Source organism: Notamacropus eugenii, chromosome 5, assembly GCF_028372415.1.
Source record: "Notamacropus eugenii isolate mMacEug1 chromosome 5, mMacEug1.pri_v2, whole genome shotgun sequence".
Taxonomy (NCBI): Eukaryota; Metazoa; Chordata; class Mammalia; order Diprotodontia; family Macropodidae; genus Notamacropus; species Notamacropus eugenii.
The window spans coordinates 77629214-77651639 of NC_092876.1; the positions used below are offsets into that span (position 1 = coordinate 77629214).

Consider the following 22426-nt stretch of genomic DNA (forward strand, 5'->3'; position numbering starts at 1 on the left):
AAGAAGACCATGGGCATACTCCATTTGGTTTATTTTTTAGTGTCCACAAACTCATTAATCAGAGAGCGGGAGGTTCAGGAGACTCCAGTTCTGATTCCTTATGCCTCAAACTCAAACTCAAAGTATTGTGGATCGAAATAGTGAATTCGGACATAGCCATCCTCCCCACCACTGCTGTAGCTGCAAGGAGAGGACACAGCAGTTAGACAGGCCTGTGTATGTACTGCAGGACCCCTCACCGACAGAGCAGATGCAAGTGGACAGGTCACCCTTGTCTGAGCCCCACCCCAAAGTGTATTTACCTCTTGCCATCAGGATGGAAAGCAACACTGTTGATGGGGCCAAAGTGACCCTTGACTCTTCCAAACTCTTCTTCAAAGGCAAGGTGGAAAAACCTAGGGGATGGGAAATATGTGGACATCAAAACTTCACCCCTAGGTAAATTATTCATGACCTCCCTCCTCCAGGAAATGGGTTCCCCACTTACCTGGCCTCAAACTTGCCAATCCTGGTGGAGGTTGTGGTTACATCCATGGCCTCCTGCCCACCACCTAGGACGACCTACAGAAAGGAGGAGGTCCAGATGGAGCTTTTAGGTCAGGTCCTGCCCTTAGGGTACTGCATCTCTGCAACCTCTAAATCTCTTCCCCTATCAGACTTGGGAGCCTTTCCCTCAAAGCTTCCCCTAGGTCTACCACCCAACCCCTTCCCTCTGAAGTGCTCCATCAGCCTTTATTGTGACTTAGGGGTGAGCAGGGGAGCCAGGGCTGCCTTACGTGGTCATAGATGGGGGAAAGAGCAGCTGAGTTGACAGGTCGCTCCGTTCTGAATGTTTTTTGGTGCTCAAGGGTTGTGGAGTCAAAGAGCTAAAAACACATATTAGAAGGGGAAAGAAACATGAGAGAAGGGAAGGACCCCTGATTTGGATCAGTCAGACCCGCTTTGAGCCTAGCACCCACCTTGGCAGTATTGTCCTTAGAAGCGGTGACGAACATTGTCATGTCTCGAGATGTCTGGATATCGTTGATCTGCCTTGAGTGCTCCTTAACATTCACCATCACTTCACCAGACTGGGAGAAGGCATGGTGGAAGGTACATCACTCCCCCTCTCACCACCAGGAGGCCAGAGCTGCTGGGAGGTGATCCCAGCCACTCTCCCGAGATCCTGATCCTTCCACACTCACCCCTCCCTGGACCTCACCTTAGCACTGTACTGGTTCAGTTCCCCATTTTCATGGCCAGCAATGATGCATTCCCCCAAGGGTCCCCACACGGCACTTGTGATCTTGGCATCAGCATTACAGGGGATCTTCATGTATGGTTCATTGCTATCTGTTTGGGGGGTAGTAAGTAGACAGATGGTGAAGACTGGCTCCAGGCTACAGTAGACCCCACCTCCACTCTGAGTCCCTGAATCCGCACCCATATGTCATTACCGATCTGGCTGGGGTCCCGGAGATCAAAGAAACTGACAAAGCACTGGTACCCCATCTGCTTGTCCGTGGAGAACATGATGATGTTGCCTCCAAAGTCAAATCCGCATGTACGGACAGCTGAGTTGGTCTTCAGCAGAGCCAGCTGCTTTCCTAGGAATAAGTACAGAATGGCTAACTGCTCCTCCCATTCCTCAGCCTCCAATAGGCCCCAACCCCATCTCTACCAAGCTTTACTGTTCCATTGGTGAAAATGACCCCTCAGAAGGTTGGGCTCAGGTCAGAGAACAAGACATTAAATAAGGCAGCATTGAATTCTGCACCCCACCCCCACTTCCCCAGCCTCAAGTCAAAGACGCTCTGATGTCACCAACTCCAAATCATGCATGACCAGCAATGCTTTCCAGACCCCTGACAAGTGACCATTTGTCCTGTGCTGAAGCCCTCCCAGTTTCCTAAGGCAGGCCGTTTTACATTAACAAGCTTATTCTTAAACTGAGGTAAAATCTGCTTCCTTCAAACTGGACAACAGATGTCCATCCCTGAATCCTGAGAACACACTAGGTAACTGCTTCACCCAGTCTGGGAGGGGAATGCCAGGAACAGGAAGCCTGAACTTTCTGACCAATCATCTTAGGAATAGGTTCAGCCTTGCAAAATGATCCACTAATCTATGAAGATATATCTCCAGAATAAGCATTGCCTTCTAAGCTGATGCTGGGAGCCACGGAAAAGGAGGTATCAAATCCATCAGCCTGGAGAAGGCAGCACTACGTGTGGGGAGGAGCAGGAAGCCAGAAGAACTGGGTTCTGGGCCCATCCCTGCTCCTAACCTTGTGACTTGGACCAAGTCACTCCCCCCTCTCTGGGCCTCAGTTTTCTCCTTCATGAAAGGACAGAAGTTGGACTACAAGATCCTCAAGTCCCTTTCCAATTCTGACATTGTCTGAGTCTACCTGATATCCAATACCCCATTAACACTAGTCAAGCCCATTCCCAAATGACCAACTCCACCCAGTGACCAGACCTGGGAGGCCAAGGCAGTAAATGAGGGGCCCTAACAGAAGTAGATCATCTGATTACCTGTCTCACAATCCCAGAGGCGGCAGCTGTTGTCGGCAGAGCCGGTAAGGACATGTTTGGTGTCCCCTGGAGAAGTTGTTAGGGAATGTTATCAAATTCATGTGTCACCGTTTCCGTTTGGCAGGGAGAAAGGGAGGCAGGAGAAGCTGTCTGAATCTCTTTAACCCCCCCCCCCCCCCCCCCCCGAGACAACACCACAGTCGGGCGTCTCTGTCTTTGACCAACAGAGAATACGCCAGCTCTTTAAGGCAGCAGCATTAGAGGATACAATCAGCATCCACACACCACACAGCTCCAGTGTGCCCCGTGTAGGTGCCCAGCCGTTCTCCGTTTACCGAGTACCAGACGTTGACAATCTAGCGAAGCAAAGACGTTAGTTAGTTTGCTGAAGAGGAACCAGGAAAAAACCTTCCCTTCCCCCCAGAGTCTGCCAGCAGCCTCTATCTTGCTGGCTCTCAGCCTTTGCCTCCCCTCGATAACTCCTGCCTCCCTACCAGGGAAACTCCCTAACCAAGCCCCTGTGAAAGAATATGTGACTGGGCCTTTAAGATCAAACTGTGTCCTGTAGCATGCCCCAAACAAATGATTTGAGAACAGATTTATGTCTTGAACGGGGTACCCCAGAAGTCTTAGTATACTTTGAAGCTTTAGTAGCCGCTAAATTACATGTTTTGTATATCAATAGCTATTCAGTTACATATGTATCTCCCTGGTCCTCCAAACCATTCACACATCTTCCCTCAAGGTAACTTGTAGCCAACTTCCTTTACCGGATATTGATTCTACCTCAGCAGGCGAATGTTCAATCTGACCCCCTAGTTTTCAGCACTGACTGACCCCTGACATAAAAGGCCCCATCTCTGCAGAGGCGCAGCAGCCTCCTCAGGTAGCAACCACACTAGCCCTGTCTCCCTCCTGAGTCAAGAGGAGGTTAAAAAACAAGCTGAACCAAGTCAGCCACCATCTACATCCAAGGATGAGAAATTCTCCCCAGGCGATGGGCCAGGGATGGGTGATGATGGTCGTAACTGTTTTGTGGGCAAACTGGAAGGTAGCAATGAGAAGGTTTGTATAGCAGGAAGAACCTCAAAATCAGGAGACCAGGGCTCTAGACCTGATGTGTAAAATGGGCAGGGGGTTAATCATGATAATGAAGGGTTGTAGAAGCTCCTTAGAGTTTACAAAATGCCTTCCACACTCGGCCTCATTCCAGCGTCACAACCAATCACCTGGTCAGATAAAGTGAGATTATGGCCCCCTTTTACAGAGGAGGACACAGTTTGGGTGACTTGCCCAGGGTCACAGAGTCATTAATAAAGCTCTGAGGCTGGAGTCGAACTTGGCAGCGCTCTATCCACTGGGCCATCGAGCTGCCTCTATGCCAACCACATGAAAACGAGCACTGCCTCAGTTTCCCCACTCCTCCAGTCTCCCATGCAGCCCCCTCCTAGCTGCTTCCCTCCCCGCTCTCCTCTAGGACCGCCCCAATCCCTCCCCCCTCTGCCCCTCCCCCTTCCCAGCGGAATTCCCCGTCCTCTCCAGCCTCCCCTCCCCCCGCTCCGGGCCGCGCATGCTCACGGGGTCCTTGGCGACGGTGAAGAGCAGGTCTCCCTCGCGGTTGTACTTGATCTGCGTGATGGATCGCTCGTGGCCCTGGAGCAGGATCGGCTTCTGGGGACGGCACCGGGCCGGGGGAAAGAGGAGGGGGGGGTCACTGTCAGGGCACGGGCTTGGGCGAGGGCACCGTGTTCTGCCCCCTTGGCCTCCCACCCCTCCTTGCTTCGCCCTCCCCAAGCGGACTCACCATCGCGGCGGCTGAAGCGACCGCACCGGCGCCACTGATCCGCGCAGCAGCGTGAGGGACTTACCGGAAGAGAGAGGGACTGAGCTTCCGGGTCACGGCGCCGGGCCGGCCCCGGAAGTGGAAGCCTTCCTTTTCCGGCGTTGTCATGGCGGCGACTCTGGGTGAGGAATTCCCAGCCCCTCCCCCCACCTGCGTTCCCAGCTCCGTTTCTTCCTCTGTAATAATAAGGACGGCGGGCGCCCCGCGCTTTCTTCAGGTGTTCCCCGGGAGCCCTCGGGGAACGCCTCCTTGGGAATGGTCATGGCCTCCGTCCTACAGACGGGGCCCCTGAGGCTGCTGCTGGCCCGGGGGACGCCGGTAGCCAGTGCCGGAAGCGCCCCCCGGCGCTCAGTTCCCCGCCCCGGGGAGGTGGGGGGAGGGCTCCGGGGGGCAGCCCCGCAGGGTGAGTGACGGGCTGGCCTCCCCCTCCCAGGGCAGGCATGTGCCCTGGTGCTGGTGGCCGTGCTGTGGGGCGGCTCCAACCCGCTGCTGAAGAGGGCCACGGGCGCCGTGGAGCCGGTGCGGGCGGGGAGCCGGCTGGAGCGGCTCCTGCGGGAGACGAAGGCCTTGTTTTCCAGCTCCCAGGTAGGGCCGCGTGCAGGGGTCCCCGAGATGGGGGTGCGGAGGCCGGGGTCGGGCATCCCGTCCTGAGCGGACCAAAGCGCTGAGGGACTGTCCCTTCCCTGGGCTGGCAGACAGCGCCTCGGATGGCTCCGTGCCGCCTGCTGCGCTGACCCCAGCCTTTCCCTCCTCTCCACCCCAGTATCTGGTGCCCTTTTGCCTCAACCAGTGTGGCTCCCTGATCTACTACCTCACCCTGGCATCAACAGGTAGGTGCGTCTCTGCTTTGGGGGCTGGTCGTCTGGGTGGGCTGCGGCCAGTAGGCATCCAGCCTGCCAGGGAGGTTCACGTAGCGATCTAATGCTTCCTTAGCAGCTATAACCGTGCTACGTTGTGGGACGGGGCTTCCCACCCTAGTAACCTTGGCACGTCCCAGGCATTGGGGGGGTGAGAGATGGATCCGGGCCTGAAGGAGACAATTCAGTCTTACCGAAGGGTACGTAACATTTTCCTGACACCCCTCCCCCACTTTGGACTTGGCATTCAGGGACCTGAGTTGGCATCCTATTTCTGCTACCGTGGTGACCTTGACCAAGACGCCTTACGTCTTCGGGCCTATTTTCTCATAGCCAAAGGGATAAAAAACCAATTGGACAGGAGGGGATGGGTTCATGGGTTGTACGGGATAGACAGGCATGGTTGCATCAGCCGAAGAGAATGCCCCCAAGGAACCACAGATCCGTTAAATATTTGGAGGGCAAGATGACACCACTAAAGAATTCTTTGCTTCTTGGACAGATCTCCTACTCTTCCATTTGACTTACATGCAAGCAAATAATGCTTCCCAGGCCTTCTTCACATTACCATCTACTCAGGTCCTTTTTGGACAACGTTTTGTTTATTCTTGTCATTTTCTTTATTCTGTTCTGTATTTTTTAGCGTCAACCAAAAGGCATAAATTACTCCTCCACCCCTAGAAGATTGAAGTATATTTCCTTACTTTTAAAAAAATCCCTTTCATTAATGTGATGTGGACACTCCTTTCAGGATTTAGGCTTTAGGAGTTACCTTTATGAGTTGCTGCATCCATTCCCCATGGTGATAGACATAGCTTGGTTGGTTTTCTACACAGCTTACTTTAAAGTCTTTCTAGTATCCTTTTGGGATGGGGCAAGTTTGGGGGGGGCAGGGTGTGAGGTCTGTTGTTACTATGTCTAGATCACTGAATTTGCCCTGCAGAATCTGAGTTCAGAGACTGTGAGCACCATATGACTTCATTGTTTAGTGTGAAAGGTCGTGAGTGCTGAAAACATTAGTATTCTTAAGAACTTGATCCCTCCCAAGAGTAAAAGAGAAATAAGGCTTGGATTAATAGCTGCACTCCTCCTGACTGGATTTTCTTCATTGTTGTATTTGTTTAACTGTCAAAGCTCTATACGTGTCTGTCTTTTAACAAGTATAATAGCTGGCATTTCTGTAGCTTTCCAAGGTTTGCAATGCACTTTACATACAGTAGCTCATCGGATCCTCACAACACCCTTTGAGGTAGGTACTGTCCTTATCTCAGTTTTATTGACAAGGAACCTTGTCAGTTTAAGGAGGTTTAAGTGACTCATCCAAATGACCTGTTGTGAGAAATGGGTGTCTGCGGTGGAATCCTAGCCTGAGTCTTCCTGACTTCAAGTCTATTACTTGGTTTTTCTAACCTAGATAAACACCCACACCCCTCCTATTAGACCAGATCTTTGTGAGGGCAGGGAATACCTTTCCTGCTTTAGAGTGGACCCCAGGGAATGTCATCAAACTGTTCCCCTCCAGATCTGTCCCTGGCTGTGCCCATCACTAACTCCCTGGCCCTTGTTGTCACCCTGGTTGTCGGGAAGTTCCTTGGGGAAGACATTGGTGGAAAATGTAAGTAAGACCACTCCTGGGGAGAAATCACTTGCCAGGCTCTTAGGTGCCCAAGCTGGGTGACTTCTGTGCATTTCAAAAACCTATGGTCTTTGGGGGGATGAGCATCTAGTCTCTGGTGTGTCTTTTAGCACACTTGCCTCTTCTTTCCCTACAGTCAGGGTAGGGAACCTTGGAGTATGAGAAGACCTTTTCCTTTCTGAGCCACCACTTAGCCTTGTCTGGCACATAGTAAGTGCTTACTATTGATTGGCTGATTGATTGACCCAGGTCCTGCCCTGGGAATGGTGCTCACCGTCTCTGGAATCATGCTCTGCATTGCAAGTTCAGTGGGCAAGACAGAATAACGACAGGATCCTGTGGCCAGCCCTACCCAGAGACGACGGAGCAGTGGAGCAGGGAACCCTGGGCTGGGGGAATCCTGAGCCACCTACGCTTGAGCTTTCCTTGAGAAGGCTGTCTTTGACTTCCCCTTGGCAGTGGCCTCTTCCTCTATGATTCAGTGAGGCCTCATGGGGAGGAGCGGGGCTCAAAGACTTCACCACTTTGAACCTGAAGTTTCATGCCTTGGAAACTCCCTCCCCTTTTGTTGTGTGACCCAACCTCTCTCATGACCTTGGCCTCCAGCCAGTATTGTGGTTTGTGCAGAGCACCCTGGATGTCAGGTGCAGAGTACCCGTCAAGCTCAAACTTAGGGGCCTTCTGAGCCTTGGAGCTGATGTGGGCTGGGGCTGGTGGTGAGTCAGAGCCCACATGTGCTACAGTCAGTTAGACACCTTCCTTCCTCTCCCCGTCCGAGGGCCCCTGGTCCCCTAGGTTGAGAGGCTAGCTTCATAACCAGCTTTTGCTGCTCTTTTTCCTGGTCCAGACTTTAGAGTGGGATATGGTCTGGAGACATGGGTAAGAGACAAAGCTCAGATAACCCAGAAGCCAAGAAAACATTCTTCTTTATTAGGCCAAAGTGTGTATGCCCCTGTGTCCTTCCTACCCTACCTGGTATCAGACCCAACTGGGTGGTGGAAGGTAACCCTTCTCTTCCCCTGTCTAGGCAGGCTACTTGCAGGTTTGTGGGCCAGGCAAACTAGAAACGTCAGTGGGGGATCACAGCAGAAGAGGGTGGGTCGGTTCAATAAAAGCCTGTGCCATGGCTACTGATGGAATGCTGGCTGGGGGCTGGGAAAAGGGAGGGAGGGAAGGAGGTTGTGCAGGGCTTCTTGGTTTTCCAGAATGGCATCCAAGTTTAGTTCCATACCACCTACCCTAGGCAGCATTTTCCAAGAAATAGGCTTCTTCAACCATTTCTGCAGCCCTCTGGAAGAGAAAGAACAATCAGCTAGAAGGGAGCCAACTTAGATCCCAGAGCAGAGACCCCTTAACCTAGCAGAAGTGCAAAGGGCCCCTGGAGACTATCTGGTTCACGAATCCCCTGTACAGATGAAGGGACTGATTCACTGTGAAAGATGATAGCTGTTCAAGGTAACTGGGCCCAGTAGACAGTCAGGGTGCTCCCCTGGAACCCTTGTAATGGCCTCTAGCAGAATGGATCCCTAGTGGTGAAATTATGGGAGGATACCCATAGTCTCACCAGAGGAGCACCAAAGGGAACTCGCAAGCCATTGGAGTGTGGTGGTAGAGCCAGGATTAGAACCCAGATCTTCTGATGCCTACTTCTCAGCACTTTGCTTCACCTTGGATGGATTGTGGGACTCTACACACTCTTCAGCTATTCTCTTCTAAGGCCACAGACCCCATACCTGATCCAAGGGGACCTCTGTCAAGGTAGTCCCATTCTCTTCTACTTCCTGGGCACCTGCCAGTTCCCTCCTGGCATGGGGTGCACCATACACACTCCTTTCTCCTGTGAGGAAGGGGGTACATGTTGATGCTGTATTGAGATCATACAGAAGATAGAAAAGCATCTGTGGCCAGGATTCCCTCTCCTTGTCTCCAAGCCACTGGCTTCCCCTCCTTACCTCTGACCCACAGTCAAGGACTCTTTCCTTTTTCTCTAAGTTAGTCTCCTTCCCCATACTGACTGCTTTCCTCAGTCATGTTTTTGGCCACCAAAGAGTTTCATGGGATTAAGAAACAAGACGAGGTTTCTAAGTCACTGGTCATATCCATCACCATTTGGCATCTTCTGCCCCACTCAGCATTAGAAGCAGCAGCTGTGATACCTCATATTTACATCTTGGTTTACAAAGCACATTTTCTTACCACCCCTCAAGGAGAATAATTGCAGAGTAGCTTCAAAAATGGAACCTGAGCCTCAGAGAAGTTCAGCACTTTCCCCACTGGAACACAGCTTGGTGCCAGCTGTTCTTTGCCAGCCCATGCTGGAGATTAGACCACACTGGGCCTAGGGCCCAGACACAAACCACTTCCCTGCAGACCAGCCTATTTCTGGAGATACCCTAGTGGGGAAGGGGAGGGAAAGTGTGTGAAGGGGAGAACAGGATGCAGGAGGTTTTATAAGTGCTGAACTTAGAGCCTGGAAGACCTAGGTTTGAATCCTATCTTCGTCTTGGACTAGCTGTGTAACCTGACCTCTCTCCAAGCCTCAGTTTCCTTACTTGTAAAATGAACCTCACTCTTTCTAGCACCTACCTCATGAGGTTGTCACGAGGGATGGAGGGACAGCTTACCAGGCTGAAGTAGGGGGCGCCTTCTCAGATGGGGTCGGGCCAGCCTAGGTCTGGCAAAGGAAACAGATGATTCCTTCTGTGACAGCTGGGCCGCTGGAGCCCTAAAGGTATCTGCCTGGGGGAGAGGAGACCTTGGTCTACATCTCCTGTGACCAGGCTGGGACACGGTCAGAACTCTCAATTCCCAAAGTCCTGTTTTGCATCTTTGCAGTATGATTCCTAATGTCTTTGGACATGGCCATATTGGTGGCCTCAGTCACAGGGATGATGTTAAAGGCAGCTCCTGGGCTAGGGCTCAGTACACGTGAGCTTGCAACCTGTATCTACTAGTCAATAGTGTGTGACTTGCTCTGAGTCTTAGTTTCCCCATATGTAAAATATGGAAAGTGATTTGGCTTTAGGATCCAGTTTATTTCTCTGTTTTATCAATCTCATCCTCTTTCCACCCTTCCCTGGCTGTCTTACTTAACCTACCTTCTGCCTATAAGCTCTGGGTTCAAGTCTTGGTGGGCGCCTGTAACACAGAAGGGAATTTGAGCAGATTGGTTAGATGTAGGATACTCGAAAAAGTAACAGACTGGGACCCTGAGATGAGGATGTCTCCCTTCACTGCCCATCCATCCCCACCTTGTGGCTATACCTTCCACACCTTAACATACCAGAAGCCACCAGGCAGGGAGGAGCTTGGCACCAGAAGCTCCAGGTAGGGCAGAGCCTTATACTCATCCTCTGATACAGCCACATAGTAGCCACCATTCATCAGGGCTTCTCTGCCCAACACTGGCACCCCCTCCAGTGTGCAGAGTCTGTAGGAGAGAAAGGAAAGGGTCTCTCCTTGCAGAGGCAAAGCTGAGAAGGCAGCCAGAGAAAATGCTTCCTAGAGGTGTGTAAGTCCTGGTGTTAGGATCAAGCCAACATTCATCACACCATTAGAATCCGATTTAGAGCTGGAATAGACCTCAGAGACCATCTACTCCAACCCCCAAGAGGTCAATCAGTGAGCAGTTATTAAGTGCCTACTGTGTGCCAGGCACTGTGCCAAGTGTGCAGGAGATACAAAAAAAGAAAAGACCTGCCCTCAAAGAGCTTATAATCTAGTAGGGGAGATGATGGGAAAAAATATGGAAAGCAAGCTCTATATAGGATAAATAGGAAATAAAGAATGAGCAAAGCACTGGAATCAAGAGTAGTTGGAGAAGGCATTCTGTAAACGGGGAGTTTTAGTTAGGCTTTAAAGGAAGCCAGGGAGGTCAGGCACTGAACATTCCAGCCCTGGAAACAGCCAGAGAAAATGCCCAAAGACCAGAGATATTTAGTTCAAGGATTAGCCAGGAGGCCAATGTTGCTAGATTGAAGAGTACATGTTGGAGAGAGCCAGGTGGAAGAAGGCTGGAAAGGTAGGAAGGGGTTATGTTATGAAGAGCTTTGAATCCCGGAGAATTTTGTACTTGATTCTGAAGGCAATAGAGAATCCCTGGCATTTACTGACTTGCTCGCCAGCCAGGATTTGGCCCTAGGTCCTTGGACTCAAAAGTCAGAACCCCTTCCACTGGACTGCATGGCCTTTCTTCCCTAGGATTTGGAATCAGAGACCCAAGTTCAAATCTCATTTCCTCATTTGTAAATGGAGGTTGAACTAATTTGATCACTCAAAGGTTCTTTCTAGCTCTGGAAGTGCAGTGATGAGAGAAGTCTGGAAACCTAACTACTGATCTCTGGTTCATTAGTGATCTTGGACAATTCAAGTTTTGGGGCCTCAATTTCCTCATTTGTACCTTTCCCTCTCTCTATTGGCCACTAGGTGGCAGGACCAAGTCCATGAGAGTCACCAAAGCCCAGCCTGGCCCTGCACCTACCTACTTACAGGCCCGCCTTTCAACTTAGCCTTCTCAGTCAGTTGCCTCAACACTGATCCCCAGTCCTGACGGGAGGTAAGGGACAGGTGCAGGCTAAAAGGTGGGCTAAGCAGATCCCCATTTCTAAACACCCTAGGACAAGAACAGAACAGGGGCCTGTGAGGGAAGACTCCTCCTCCTTGCCCTTCCCTCTACCCCACCCCCAAAGCTGTGTGGCCTGCCATTTTGGGTTCACCTCCCAAATCAGCCCGAGGGGAGGAAGGCTCAGAGTTTGGGAACCCTTGATGAACCAATGAAAAGGGAGTTTGCCAGGGATGAACAGGCCAGCTCATTAGCTTTTCCCTGAATTCCCATTCCATTCCCACAATATCCTTGCCACTCACTGAACTGTGCAGGAGGCTGAGGCTGGGGTCTTCCTTCCAGGAGACCTGTAGTTTGGTCTTGGGAGAGTTGGAGGAGCCTGATAAAATGATAGCTGACAGTTACATAGGGCTTCATGGTTGACAAAGGGCTTGACCTACATCATCTCATTGGCCCAGCCCCGTACGGAGAAAGAGCAGTAGCTTTGGAGTCATCTTTGCCACTTCTCTGGGCCTCAGCTTTCTTCTTGTGAGAGGAGAGGTTTAGACTAGGTCCCTCTCAGCTCTTAAATCTATGATCCTCACAACATTGCCCAGAGGTAACTAGTGCATCCCCACTTTACTGATTGAGATATTGAATGTCACAGAAGGGAAGGAACTTGGCCAAGGTCACACAGCTAGGATGTGGCAACACCAAGGACTCTGCCATAGGTCTAGAATTTTTTTTGCCAGTTCACATGCTTCCTCCCATCCAAAGGAGGGTGGTGAGGAGCTGGGGCCTCTGAGCTGACTTAGGGCACATCCCTTGCCTCTGTTGGCCTATGGATAGTACCTTCTAATTAAAATTCTGTTTATCACTATCCTGTGGTTCTAATCAACCAAAGAATCTGCAGCTCATCCTGCTCCTTGCCTCAGTCTGCTTTGTTACTCACAGCCAGCTTATGCCTATGGTTGGGGCAGGGAGGACAACTGATAGTACTCATTTTATAACCTCCTCATGAGGAAACTGAGGCCCAAGGGAATTAAGTAGGTTGTCCAGGGTCACAAAAGAAGTGACCACTGTTAGGATGTAAATTCTTGTCCCCATCACTCTAAAGCTGGTGCTTTTCCATGTGAAAGTTGGAGCTGTGTCTGACACAGGGAGGCAGGCACACATTCCTAGCCCTGGGAGCCTACTACGTCTGAAACTCCGAGGGGCAAACATGAATGAGGAAGGGCCAAGTCTAGGAGGGTACAATTACTTCCCTAGAACCTACCAGGAACCTGATGTTTATCCTGCCTGGTTTTTCCCCTCCATGGTGGATGTAGCTGAAAGACACAGAAAATGAAGTCACCCACTGCCCCCTCTCCTCTCCCTTCTACAATCATGCAGCTGAGGTCCTTGGCACTACAACTGTGTCACATTTACTCCTAGGATTGGAGGGGAAGAATCTTGAACCTTTAAACATCAGCTAGGGGTCTGGGGACAGGCCTGTTCAGTCTTTTTCCATCCTGATGGATTTTTCACCTACTTACCTGATTCTCATTGGCTCTTGGACTGAGTGCCTACTACGTCTGATTTTGGCAGTGATATTAATCTAAGTTATATTATCTGATCTAAACCAAGGGAGACCTAGGCCTCCAGTATCCCACCCCCTCCAAAGGTGGAAAGGCCTAACAGTTCAGGTCAGTGAGGTCAGCTTTTGGGTCATCCATGGCCAGCCCTGTCCCTCCACACATAGATCCCTATTTTGATCAACACCAATCACTACAGCATATGATATCCAGGGGAAGAAACAGCCTTTACGATTAGGGAGTTCTGAGTCCATTAATAGAGACAGGACTTGTAAACTAGACCCCACAGATAAAAAGCAGTGCCTTGTGAGCTAAGGAGGGGAATGATGGTAGACATGGAACTGAGTCATGGAGAACTTCCTAAAGAGGCTTTGGTTGGGGTAATGGGTAATAATCTCTAGCTGCCCCAAAGGTCCCCTGGTCCCAACTCACGGCAACCTCTGGAAACACTCAAAGCCAGCAGCAACATACTCCCCACCACTGTGAAGCTCTGACAAATCAGTGATGATGTGGCCGTGCTGGGGGGTGTAGAGGGTACGAATGGCCAGAGGAGCCTGTATGGCACTTGTCACCTCATTGAGAAATGCCTCAAAAGTAGGGAAACGGCGGTGGGTGACCACCAGCCGTCGCCCTGGGGAGAAGGGGTCTCCATTCCGGTATACCACCACCTTCCTAGCCACAGGAGGCTCAGGAGCAGCAGCAGCCATGGTGCTGCTGACCTAAGCTAGCTAGGGACGCTGAGCTGTTGCTAGGCAGTCAGGGCAGAGAAGGGAGGGGCTAGAAGCCCCAACTATTGAAGACAAGAGGCTTAACTCCTACATTTCCATCCTAGTCAGTCATTAGAAGCTTAAAGTGGCAGCTTTCTAGCTGGAAGGCAGACTAGGAGACTTTGATTACCTAGTCCAATCATTTTCTGAGCAACAGTCCCCTCTTCCTCTCTACACCATCCCTAAGAATTGGTTCAAATCTCATTCTACTTTTTAAACTTGAGCCTTGGGAAATCCCTTTCTCTTCAAAGACTTCAATTTATTTTCCTGTAAAAGAGAATTGGTCTACCATCTAGACCTGGGTGGGGGGGAGTGGGGATGGACTTGAGACCACATGTGTCCCTCCAAATCTCTCACAGCACACAGAAATACCAGACCAAACAGACTACAAGTTCCACAATGGACGCAGTTTTATTCCTCCTATAACCCAGTGGCCTGATTCTCTTGCTCTCCCCTCTAACTCACCAAGTCCCTGTCCTCTGTCCAAGGGACAGAAAGAGAGGTCCTGGTGTACAGAGCTGTGATCAATATTGAGGACAAGGTCGAAGTTGTGTCCTGACTTCACTTTGCCCCGCTGGGAGGGGTCAGGAAGCAGAAGGCCCTTGTCAGCAGTATCCTCATCCCAGATTAGGAAGGTGGCCCAGTCCTGTCAACAGTCTGGTCTCTCCGATAACAGCATTCTGGTGGTCCTACTACTCAAGGTACGGCTCTCTCCAGCTAATCTTCTGGGAGATCCAGTGTTTGTCTGAGAAGCAGATACTGTGGAAGATAAGAGGCTGTCAGTGAAGTCAAAGGCTTCTGGGGCTTCATCCTTCCTCCTCAGCTCAAAAGTTAAAAAAAGATGTAAAAACTGGAAGTGAGGGGAAGCTGAGAATGGCCAGGGTGCATCGTACAGGGGGGAAAGCTGACAGAAGGCAGCGGAAGACCAGGATCTGACCTTCTTTCGACTGACGATGGCCTGCTGGAGCCACAGCATTTCCATGGCCAGATGTCTGCGGAGTCTCTGGAGCTGGGCAGGTTGGGAAGGGAGTGTGAGCTCCTCTGGGAATGTGGAAACATTGAAATATCTATCAGTGAAGGCTCTCCAACAGGCCAGAAATACCTGTCCCCTCTAAAAATGCCCCTGCTCCCGCTCAGCTCTAGCCTGGACCTGGGGAGGGGCTACCTGAGTCCCTGGTCTGCGCCTCTATCACGAGGCCGTGCTGAGGCCCAGGTCCAGCTCCCTGCTCGGGCCCCTTCACTGGACACGCTTCCTTCCAGCTGCCATCTCTCTCGGGCTCTTCACCCCTGAGTCTGCTGGGGGGCTCCCGAACTGGGCCGAGGCTGCTGCCTCCTTCCCTGGGGCCGTAGGTTCTTCTCTATTGGGAATCAGGACAGAGCTAGGGAACCTCCCGGCCCCCTGGAGAGGAGGAGGAAGGTGAGGACGCAGCTGGGCGGAGAGAAACGGGAGCTAGAGACCGCCCGGAGGGGGGGAAGGGGGCCAGAGCAGCCGCCCCCCGCCCCGGGAAGGCTTCCAGAGGCCCAAGGGCCGGGCTCAGCCACTTACCCGGGGCTCCGGGGAGAAGACGGGCCTCGGGAGCCAGCGTCCCCGCCAGCGCAGCCGCCCGCCCGGGCCGCCCTCCAGCTGCCGCACCACCTCCTCGTACTCCGCCTTGACGCTCTGCAGCCGCCGCCGGGTCTGGCGGCCCCTCACCCACGCCTGGCGGACAAGGGGACGCGGTCAGGCGGGGCCCGCCCGCAGGGGGCGGAGTCCCGGGCGGGCCGCGTCCGTGCCTGCTCCCCACCTGCAGCTTCGTCACGCGCCGAGCCAGCTCCTGCAGCTCCATGTTCCGCTCCGGAGCGCCCCCGCCCCGGCCGCTCCCGGCGCCCGCTGAGCTCGTCATGGCCACGCCCACGTCCCCGCAGACGGAAACGCCCGGGCCGCGGGGCTGCTGGGAAACGTGCCCGCCCACCCGTCTCCAGGGAAATGCGTCACGGCCGCCCTGAGTCGACGAGGACGCCCCGCCCCCACCTCGGGGTCAGCCCGAGTGCCCCCTCCCCCCTCCCCGCGCTAGGGCCAATCTTGGAGACCCCAAGGCGAGCCGAGAGAGGAGCCAAGAAAGACACAGAAGCCCGGTGCGTGTCCGGCCATCCGAAGGTTTAATTCGGCCGTCAGGGGCCCAGCCCGGGCAGGTTGCAGCCTGGGTCAGAGGTCAGGGTCGTGTAAAGTCGGAGGGCACAGTCCGGTCAGAGCTTGGGGTCGTGTGAGGTCAGACAGAACCTGGGTCAGAACTCAGGGTCGTGTGAGGGCCGAGGCCTCGAGTCCCCAGCCAGGGTCACCCGGCTCCGTGGGCCGCGGACAGGTCATAGGGTCGTGAAGGGGCCTGGGCCCCTTTCACATCCCTTCCGGTCTGAGGCCCGGCCTCGGCCGTCTGGGGACACGGAGGCCGAGGGCAAGTTGCGGGGGCCCCCGTCAGGCCGTGGGGGGCTCCTCGGGCTCGGCGTTCTCCGCCAGGTGCAGCTTCTGTCTGGAGCGGGAGTTAAGGGAGCCTCGGCCCCTTGAGCGGCCTGGTTCGGTGCCCACAGCCCCAGAGCCCCCGGCGTCACCAAGTACGTTGTCACTGTTCAAACGGGAGGGTGTGGGCCCCCCTGGCTGGGGAGAGCCCCTCCGTTCCTAAGGGTTACCGGGTGCCCCCCGGGCCCGTATCGTCCCCAGGCTGCGGTTCGGGTTGGAGGCACCGGGCAGCACCGACCAAAGTCTGTCACCTACATCAAAGTTGGGCACTCTGGTGCTTCTGAGCTGAGAGCTGGCATCCTTATAACCAGATGAAACCTTAACCCCTCCCCTCGCGCCCACTGCATGTGCCTGCTGGGCAGATCCTTTCTGGGGAGATGGAGTCAGAGGACTGCGGTTAGAATTCTGTTTTTGTCACCACGTGGCCTTGGGCACTAGCTCTAAATCCCGTGGTCCAGTTGAGTCCCTCCTGGCTTAAAAACCACCCCAGGATGGCAGGGAAGAGCCTAACAAGTTCCCCCATTCCCCCTCAAGAAAGGATACATAGAATTGCTGAGGTCCTCCAGCTGTAAGAGGAGAGAGGTCAGAGGGATGGGCCTGAGTCCTGGGTCATGGAGACACTCCCTGGTGGTCTCAGGTCAAGGCAAAGGGTTTGGGGGATGCTGGCACCCATATCTCCAGGATCCTGGGGGGGTACCCACCAGCTCAAAGGATTCCCATTCCCAGCCTCCCCACAGTCCCAATTCCCAGCTCACGTTGCTAAGCAGCTGGTCCAGGTTCCGATCAGCCACCGTTTTCTTCTGCTCTTGGGGCAGCCCTTCGGCCTCAGCCTCATCCTCGTCCTCGTCCTCCTCCCCACACACATCCAGGCTGAAGTGCAGCCGAGCCAGCTTCTCCTGCATCTCCCGAACATGCTCCAGCTGCTCGAAGGAACATTCCTTCCCTGCCCACAAAGAGCCCAGTGCCAGTCACAGCCCAGTCCCACGGAAGGAGGGTGACAATACCACCCTGGAGCTCAACACTCAACCCACAAGGCCAACTTTATTTAGGTTCTGCCCCAGGGGCTCAGTCCCACATCCCTGGCTCTATCACAGATGCCAACCTGGTGGGGAAGGGAGAGCCTCAGCCTTAAAACCCTGGCAATCGGTAAGCATTTATGAAGCACCTACTTTGTGCTAAACACTGTTCTGGGAACTCAAATACAAAGAATTCATCTCTCAAATCCTAATTCCTCATTGAATCCCTGACACCCCAAACTTGGACTTTGGGCCAACAAACCCTTCTACGCAATGTCCCACTGCCCTCCCCCCGTTCCCCTTTACAAACCTACCAAAGGCCTGGAGTCGACCAGAATGGAAGTCATTGAGTAGATTCAGCAGCCCTCCCTCCATCTCGTAGACACCAGTCACCTCCGTCAGGAAGGAGTGCTGCAAGGGTGTGCCTGCTGGGGCACCCCCTCCACCAGCTAGCATGGGACGGCATTTCTCCTTTGTCACCCTGGGGAGGGCAGAGGAGCCACTAGTCAGTGGCAGGGGCTACACATCTGCTAGTTCAAAGATGCGATAAATAGGGCTGCTTTCCAATTCTGGGGCGTGGAACTCCAGGCCTATCTGGGCCCTGCTCCTCCCAGGACTCTTGGACAAGTCACTGGCCCTTTCTAGGCCTTGGTCTTCTCATCTAGGCCTTGTACTACAGGGACAGTTGTCCCTGATGAGAAGAAGAAGAGAATGGGACATCACAAGTAACCACCCTAGAGTGGAGCCCAGAGTTCCCAGCAGACCAGCTCACCTCTTAAATTTGGTCCGCTGCTTTGGGGATGGAAGGTGGGGAAGGCCCAAGGAGAAGGAGGCACTTCGGCTGGTAGGGACCGGGACCCTGCGCAGAGCGCTGGCAGGGGGTGCAGGCTGTGACAGGCAGGGCTTGGGGCTCCTTCTTTTCTTCTTGTCATCCATTTCGGTGTGCATTCAGGCTTGGCTCCTGAGGGATCAGGGTGCCCCTAGGGAAGAGAGACTGGTGGACTACAGTCATGATAGCTGTTCAGTGGCATGTGTATGGGGCAGAGGGGTGAGACACTTTGGCTTGGCCCCAGAGGGAGAACAAGGAGCAGTGACTTGAAGCTGTGGATAGGCATTGTCCAAAAGGAGAACTGGCTACCCCAAAATGTAGTGAGTTCCCCATCGCTGGAGGTCTGGAAGCTGAGTAGATTCCCATTGATCAGAGATGATTTGGAGGAGACTCATTCAAATATAGGTTATATTAGAAGCCTTCTGAGGCCCCTCTTGGCAGGGACATGGCCACATTTGTCCAAGGGGCCAGGAATCCTGAGTTCATCACCTAGAGGAGATGCCACAGAGCTGTCCTTCCACCCCTACCTCATCTTCTCCAGTCTGAGTTGTGGTCCTGGTCCAACCCTTACTATATTGTATTCATGGAGAAACTGAGTCCAGAGAGAGAGGGACATTTCCTACTCACTAAAACATAAAATTTCTGGCCCAGGGTTCCACCCCCTGGCTTCAGATGCCTTCCCAGCCTTCTTCATGCTACTCCTCTCCATGTGCTGACCAATCTGGCCTACTCTCCTTTGGACCACCCCCTTGTCCTTCCCTCTCCCATTTCCAATGACTTCATCTGTAGCAATCTGCACACCAGACATGGATGATATTAGCAAGGCCCCTTGCACAGTGCCTGGTACACAGTAGGAGCTTAATCAAGGCTTCTTCTCTTTCCTTTCCCTTCCTTATTCCTCCATCTTCAACCTGTTGAGGTTGGGTCCTCTCTTAAAGACCAGATGCAAGTGTCATCCTCTCAATGCCTCTCCCCAGCTGAGAGAGAGCCCCCACCCCCACCTGCTGGATGTCTATACTCCTTTGCTCTTGTCAGACTCAGGGGTTATGATAGAGAGTACCCCTGGCTTGGTACCTGGCTCCTCTTCGCCTCCATTTCATCATTTGTAAAAATGTTATGTGAAACAACTCCCCATTTCACACCCACTATGCCTCAGGACCAACACTGTTCCTCAGTTATGAACTCTTTAAGGACAGGGCCTGGATCATGGGTCTAGTGCAGAGGTTCCCAAACTTATTTGGCCTACTTCCCCCTTTTAAAAAAAATTACTCATGTTTTGTTTCTTCTTTCTTATAGTTCCTCCCATTAGTTCTAATTCTTTACATCATGATTAATGTGAAAATATATTTAATATGAAGGCATAAGTACAGCTGATATCAGATTGCGCTGTCTTGGGGAGGGGGGAAGAAAGGGGGGGAAATTTAAAATTCAAAATCTTATGGAAGTGAATGTTGAAAACTAAAAATAAATTAATTATTTTTAAACACTACTCAGCACCCCCTATGGAAATCTACTTTCTTTAATCCTTTAAGGTTTTTTAAAAATTTGCATCATTTCAATATATATATATGTTAAAAATAACACATCCTAAATTTAATAATTTATTATAAATTTGTGGTTCTTTCCCTGCATTGAAATTTTGATGATGAAATATTGCATCATGTAACTGTATAGTATCGTGTTATAAACAAGTCATTCTACACACATATTCCTCCTGCCAGTGCATGCTGGACTTCTGACAGTGTGCTGTCCTGCCAATGCTTCCTTGTTAATTCTGTCAGTGGACTTGATCACTGATTGGTTAAAACTTTCATTTTGTGTATATATTTGAAAAAAATCACTATGACTTTAATCCTGTTAACACAACAGGTGAAACATGTACGAAAAATTTTTCAAATTTTTTTTTTATCTTTCCCTCTTTCCATGGTCTCAGCATCCTCATTTTTATTGTACAACCCCCTCACTTGCACCTGAGGCTACTGCTGCCCACCACATCCCTACCACCAGGGGGCGGTGTCGCCCTCTTTGGGAACTCTGGCTCCTTGTTTGTCCAACTGAGGCAGTGACTGGCCAGATGGCAAGCAGAGCTCTTGGCAGTTGGGATCAGGGAGGAGGTCTGATGCTGTGAGGGATGATTAGGGAGGTCCCAACCAGCTCTGTCCCACTTTCCGCTTATTGGCTTAGCTTAGCACTGATGCCCAGCCCTCAGCCCTCCCTCGTGAGCCTCAAAGCCCCTGCTTTGGTGAAAGGGATAGACTGAGGGGGTGTCCCAGTCTAGAAGCTCTGACTAGGGTGCTCCTCCACACCCTGCCTTCCCCACGTACACACAGGAAGAGTGGTGAATCAGCCCAGGACAAGTAGGAGGAGGGGCAGCCGTCCCTATGATAGGGAGAACAAATGTGCCTGGAGCCTTGAGGGAGGTGCCTTGGTTATTGTGCCAAGGCTGCCAGGTCATCTACAGAGAATAATGTCTTGGTTCTTTACCCAGCACTCTGGCCTTCTATAGAGGATCTCCTTTCTTGGTTGGGGACCTGCTGTTCTCAGTTTCCAGCCCTCCGCCCCCAGGGATGTGTGTGTCAGCACATCCAGGGGCATGGATCTGCAATGGGTCTTTTCCTCCCCATTCAAGGAATATCCTCTACTATTCTCTATAGGCAAGAGAAGTTGAGGAAGGGGGCAAGGCTGCCCAGCTCAAGTCAAAGTCCTGACCCTGGGCTCTCCCTCCCCTCTGACTGCCAGAGAGGAACCGGCATCATTGTGTATGTGACTGGCTGTGTCTGTGCTTTCCTCTAAGTGCCAACGGCTGGCCTGGGGCTGGGGGTTTCTCTGTGTTTCAGTCTGAGCGGAAAGGATGTTGGCCCTGCTGTCAGGAGCTCTGGGATCCAGAGGGCTCCGGACACTAGCAGTGCAATCCTGGATCCTGGACAGATCATTCCCTGAACCTCAGTTCCTCATCTGTAAAATAGAGAGGGTCGTACTGGCAAGTGGTTGTGGGCAGTGTGTTTTTTTTTAACTGCTAAAGTGCTCTAGAACAGCGATCTGGCAAGGTGCCGGGTGCTCGGGACACAGGACCCAAGAGGGCAGCAGTCCCAGCCTCTCAAGCAGCTCCCCCTCTCTGTGGCCTTATGGCTCCATCCATAGCGTCTGCAGGTTTGCGTGAGGGTGTCTAGGCGTATCTGCTAGCATTTATATCGGCTGCGCAGCCTCCAGCCAGTGTCGGGCCATCAAGTGGCCCAGGGACATCCTGCCCGACTTAGACGCTATCTCGGAGCGTGCAGCTCCGCGTTCCAAAATGGAACACTCTGCCCAGCAGCCAGCTCGGGAAGGGCAGGTTCACATCCCATTAGCTCCATCCCCCACAATCCGGCAACTGACCCCATGAAGAAAGACTGACCTGGACAGATCCTGGCACAAGCTGCCTGCCTGCGCTGCTGCAGTGGTCCTGCCGGCGGGCCTCGGCTCCCCCTCCTCCCACTCCCCCAGAAGTGTGTGTGTCGTGTGTGTGTGTGTGTGTGTGTGTGTGTGTGTGTGTGAGAGAGAGAGAGAGAGAGAGAGAGAGAGAGAGAGAGAGAGAGAGAGAGAGAGAGAGAGAGAGAGAGAGAGAGGAGAGAGGAGAGAGAGAGAGAGAGAGGAGAGAGAGGAGAGAGAGGAGAGAGAGACAGAGCCTGTCTAGAGCTGGGAGTGATCTGCATTTAAAGGGGACGCCTCCTGTCGATGTTCCCTGGCTTGCTCAGTTTTAGAGCAGGCCTAGGCTTTCTAACATGGATATGCTCCTCCCTTAGGAGGTCTGACTCCCAATGATGAATGATAACGGGAGGAGGGAAGGAGGACCCCTTCTTAGCCTGAACTGAAAGACTGGCTGGTGGATGCACCAAAGGTCCTCTCTCACCGCCGAGTTTCCCAGAAACCACCAGGGCCAGTCACTCCCACTCTGAAGAACAATAACCCGGTTAGGAGTGCTAGACACAATACAGTAACCCACAGATAATGCCAACAACTTTGAGTCCTGTGATAGTAACAGTAGCTAGCATTTTTATGTTTACAAAGCACGCATATCTCATTTGATCCTCTTAACAATCCTGGGAGGTGGGTGCTATTTTCACCCCTCTTTTTCAGAAGGGAGAAGTCAAGTTGATCAAGGTTAAATGACTTGCCCAGGGTCATTCAGCTACTGAACATCTGAGCCACGATTTTGGTATCCTAGCAAGGTCATCAGAACTGGGCATTGGGAACAGAGTTCAGGAGGTGCTCGGAGGCAGCGTGGGGTAGTGGTGTGAAGCCGATGTTGGAACATCGATTTGGCTACACAATAACTAGGTGACCTCTGGCAAGTTACTGATCTTCCTGGGTATAA

The 22426-nt window shown here is 52.5% G+C and overlaps 5 protein-coding genes across 20 annotated transcripts; 1 reads left to right on the forward strand and 4 right to left on the reverse strand.

Moving 5' to 3' along the window:
* Window positions 1-14: 14 nt before the first annotated feature.
* Window positions 15-4412, reverse strand: EIF3I (eukaryotic translation initiation factor 3 subunit I). The gene is made up of 11 exons (XM_072609863.1): window positions 4321-4412; window positions 4095-4187; window positions 2785-2872; window positions 2517-2582; window positions 1437-1586; window positions 1202-1332; window positions 960-1070; window positions 777-866; window positions 488-561; window positions 303-395; window positions 15-180 (listed from the first exon to the last, which is right to left on the reverse strand). Exons 1-11 carry the CDS (start codon window positions 4321-4323, stop codon window positions 99-101), a joined length of 981 nt encoding a protein of 326 aa, XP_072465964.1. The 5' UTR covers window positions 4324-4412; the 3' UTR covers window positions 15-98.
* TMEM234 (transmembrane protein 234) lies at window positions 4382-7982 on the forward strand. 8 transcript variants are annotated; one of them, XR_011967174.1, is made up of 6 exons: window positions 4382-4481; window positions 4793-4944; window positions 5123-5189; window positions 5296-5416; window positions 6739-6831; window positions 7102-7450. XR_011967174.1 is itself a non-coding variant. In XM_072609870.1 (6 exons), the coding sequence occupies exons 1-6, from the start codon at window positions 4466-4468 to the stop codon at window positions 7327-7329; spliced, it is 621 nt and encodes a 206-aa protein (XP_072465971.1). In that variant the 5' UTR covers window positions 4382-4465; the 3' UTR covers window positions 7330-7982. The 8 variants fall into 8 exon arrangements, 7 of the variants coding, with proteins under 7 accessions (XP_072465971.1, XP_072465973.1, XP_072465974.1 ...); XM_072609870.1 differs by lacking the exon at window positions 5296-5416 and adding an exon at window positions 6401-6465 and having other exon boundaries at window positions 7102-7982; XM_072609872.1 differs by lacking the exons at window positions 5296-5416; window positions 7102-7450 and adding exons at window positions 6401-6465; window positions 6989-7082.
* DCDC2B (doublecortin domain containing 2B) lies at window positions 7762-13757 on the reverse strand. 3 transcript variants are annotated; one of them, XM_072609860.1, is made up of 9 exons: window positions 13399-13757; window positions 12669-12720; window positions 11716-11792; window positions 11333-11464; window positions 10136-10282; window positions 9951-9990; window positions 9477-9591; window positions 8586-8689; window positions 7762-8142 (listed from the first exon to the last, which is right to left on the reverse strand). In XM_072609860.1, the coding sequence occupies exons 1-9, from the start codon at window positions 13671-13673 to the stop codon at window positions 8092-8094; spliced, it is 993 nt and encodes a 330-aa protein (XP_072465961.1). In that variant the 5' UTR covers window positions 13674-13757; the 3' UTR covers window positions 7762-8091. The 3 variants fall into 3 exon arrangements, with proteins under 3 accessions (XP_072465961.1, XP_072465962.1, XP_072465963.1); XM_072609861.1 differs by lacking the exon at window positions 11333-11464; XM_072609862.1 differs by lacking the exon at window positions 10136-10282.
* A 368-nt stretch (window positions 13758-14125) lies between these two features.
* IQCC (IQ motif containing C) lies at window positions 14126-15742 on the reverse strand. The gene is made up of 5 exons (XM_072609877.1): window positions 15518-15742; window positions 15280-15432; window positions 14899-15091; window positions 14671-14774; window positions 14126-14492 (listed from the first exon to the last, which is right to left on the reverse strand). Exons 1-5 carry the CDS (start codon window positions 15614-15616, stop codon window positions 14451-14453), a joined length of 591 nt encoding a protein of 196 aa, XP_072465978.1. The 5' UTR covers window positions 15617-15742; the 3' UTR covers window positions 14126-14450.
* Window positions 15743-15855: 113 nt separating this feature from the next.
* CCDC28B (coiled-coil domain containing 28B) lies at window positions 15856-21770 on the reverse strand. 7 transcript variants are annotated; one of them, XM_072609866.1, is made up of 6 exons: window positions 21467-21770; window positions 18016-18223; window positions 17558-17724; window positions 16983-17170; window positions 16771-16793; window positions 15856-16240 (listed from the first exon to the last, which is right to left on the reverse strand). In XM_072609866.1, the coding sequence occupies exons 2-6, from the start codon at window positions 18189-18191 to the stop codon at window positions 16186-16188; spliced, it is 609 nt and encodes a 202-aa protein (XP_072465967.1). In that variant the 5' UTR covers window positions 18192-18223; window positions 21467-21770; the 3' UTR covers window positions 15856-16185. The 7 variants fall into 7 exon arrangements, 6 of the variants coding, with proteins under 6 accessions (XP_072465967.1, XP_072465968.1, XP_072465966.1 ...); XM_072609867.1 differs by having other exon boundaries at window positions 18016-18237; XR_011967172.1 differs by lacking the exon at window positions 21467-21770 and having other exon boundaries at window positions 16771-16851; window positions 18016-18664.
* Between the last annotated feature and the right edge of the window lie 656 nt (window positions 21771-22426).

Excerpts from the sequence above, each read along its gene's own strand:
- IQCC (XM_072609877.1), bottom strand. The coding sequence starts at position 15,616 with ATGACGAGCTCAGCGGGCGCCGGGAGCGGCCGGGGCGGGGGCGCTCCG. Across the intron at positions 14,775-14,898 it reads GGCGCAGACCAGGGACTCAG|AGGAGCTCACACTCCCTTCC; the intron begins GTAGCCCCTCCC and ends CCACATTCCCAG. Across the intron at positions 14,493-14,670 it reads CCATCGTCAGTCGAAAGAAG|TATCTGCTTCTCAGACAAAC; the intron begins GTCAGATCCTGG and ends TATCTTCCACAG.
- DCDC2B (XM_072609860.1), bottom strand. The coding sequence starts at position 13,673 with ATGGCTGCTGCTGCTCCTGAGCCTCCTGTGGCTAGGAAGGTGGTGGTA. Across the intron at positions 11,793-12,668 it reads GGATAAACATCAGGTTCCTG|GCTCCTCCAACTCTCCCAAG; the intron begins GTAGGTTCTAGG and ends TCATTTTATCAG. Across the intron at positions 11,465-11,715 it reads TCAGCCTCCTGCACAGTTCA|GGTGTTTAGAAATGGGGATC; the intron begins GTGAGTGGCAAG and ends TTCTTGTCCTAG.
- CCDC28B (XM_072609865.1), bottom strand. The coding sequence starts at position 18,191 with ATGCACACCGAAATGGATGACAAGAAGAAAAGAAGGAGCCCCAAGCCC. Across the intron at positions 17,171-17,557 it reads TGGTCGACTCCAGGCCTTTG|GGAAGGAATGTTCCTTCGAG; the intron begins GTAGGTTTGTAA and ends CTTTGTGGGCAG. Across the intron at positions 16,479-16,982 it reads TGGACCAGCTGCTTAGCAAC|GTGACAGACTTTGGTCGGTG; the intron begins GTGAGCTGGGAA and ends ACTTTGATGTAG.
- TMEM234 (XM_072609870.1), top strand. Across the intron at positions 4,945-5,122 it reads CCTTGTTTTCCAGCTCCCAG|TATCTGGTGCCCTTTTGCCT; the intron begins GTAGGGCCGCGT and ends TCTCCACCCCAG. Across the intron at positions 6,466-6,738 it reads TCCTCACAACACCCTTTGAG|ATCTGTCCCTGGCTGTGCCC; the intron begins GTAGGTACTGTC and ends GTTCCCCTCCAG.
- EIF3I (XM_072609863.1), bottom strand. Across the intron at positions 867-959 it reads CTAAGGACAATACTGCCAAG|CTCTTTGACTCCACAACCCT; the intron begins GTGGGTGCTAGG and ends ATGTGTTTTTAG. Across the intron at positions 181-302 it reads TTCCATCCTGATGGCAAGAG|CTACAGCAGTGGTGGGGAGG; the intron begins GTAAATACACTT and ends CTCTCCTTGCAG.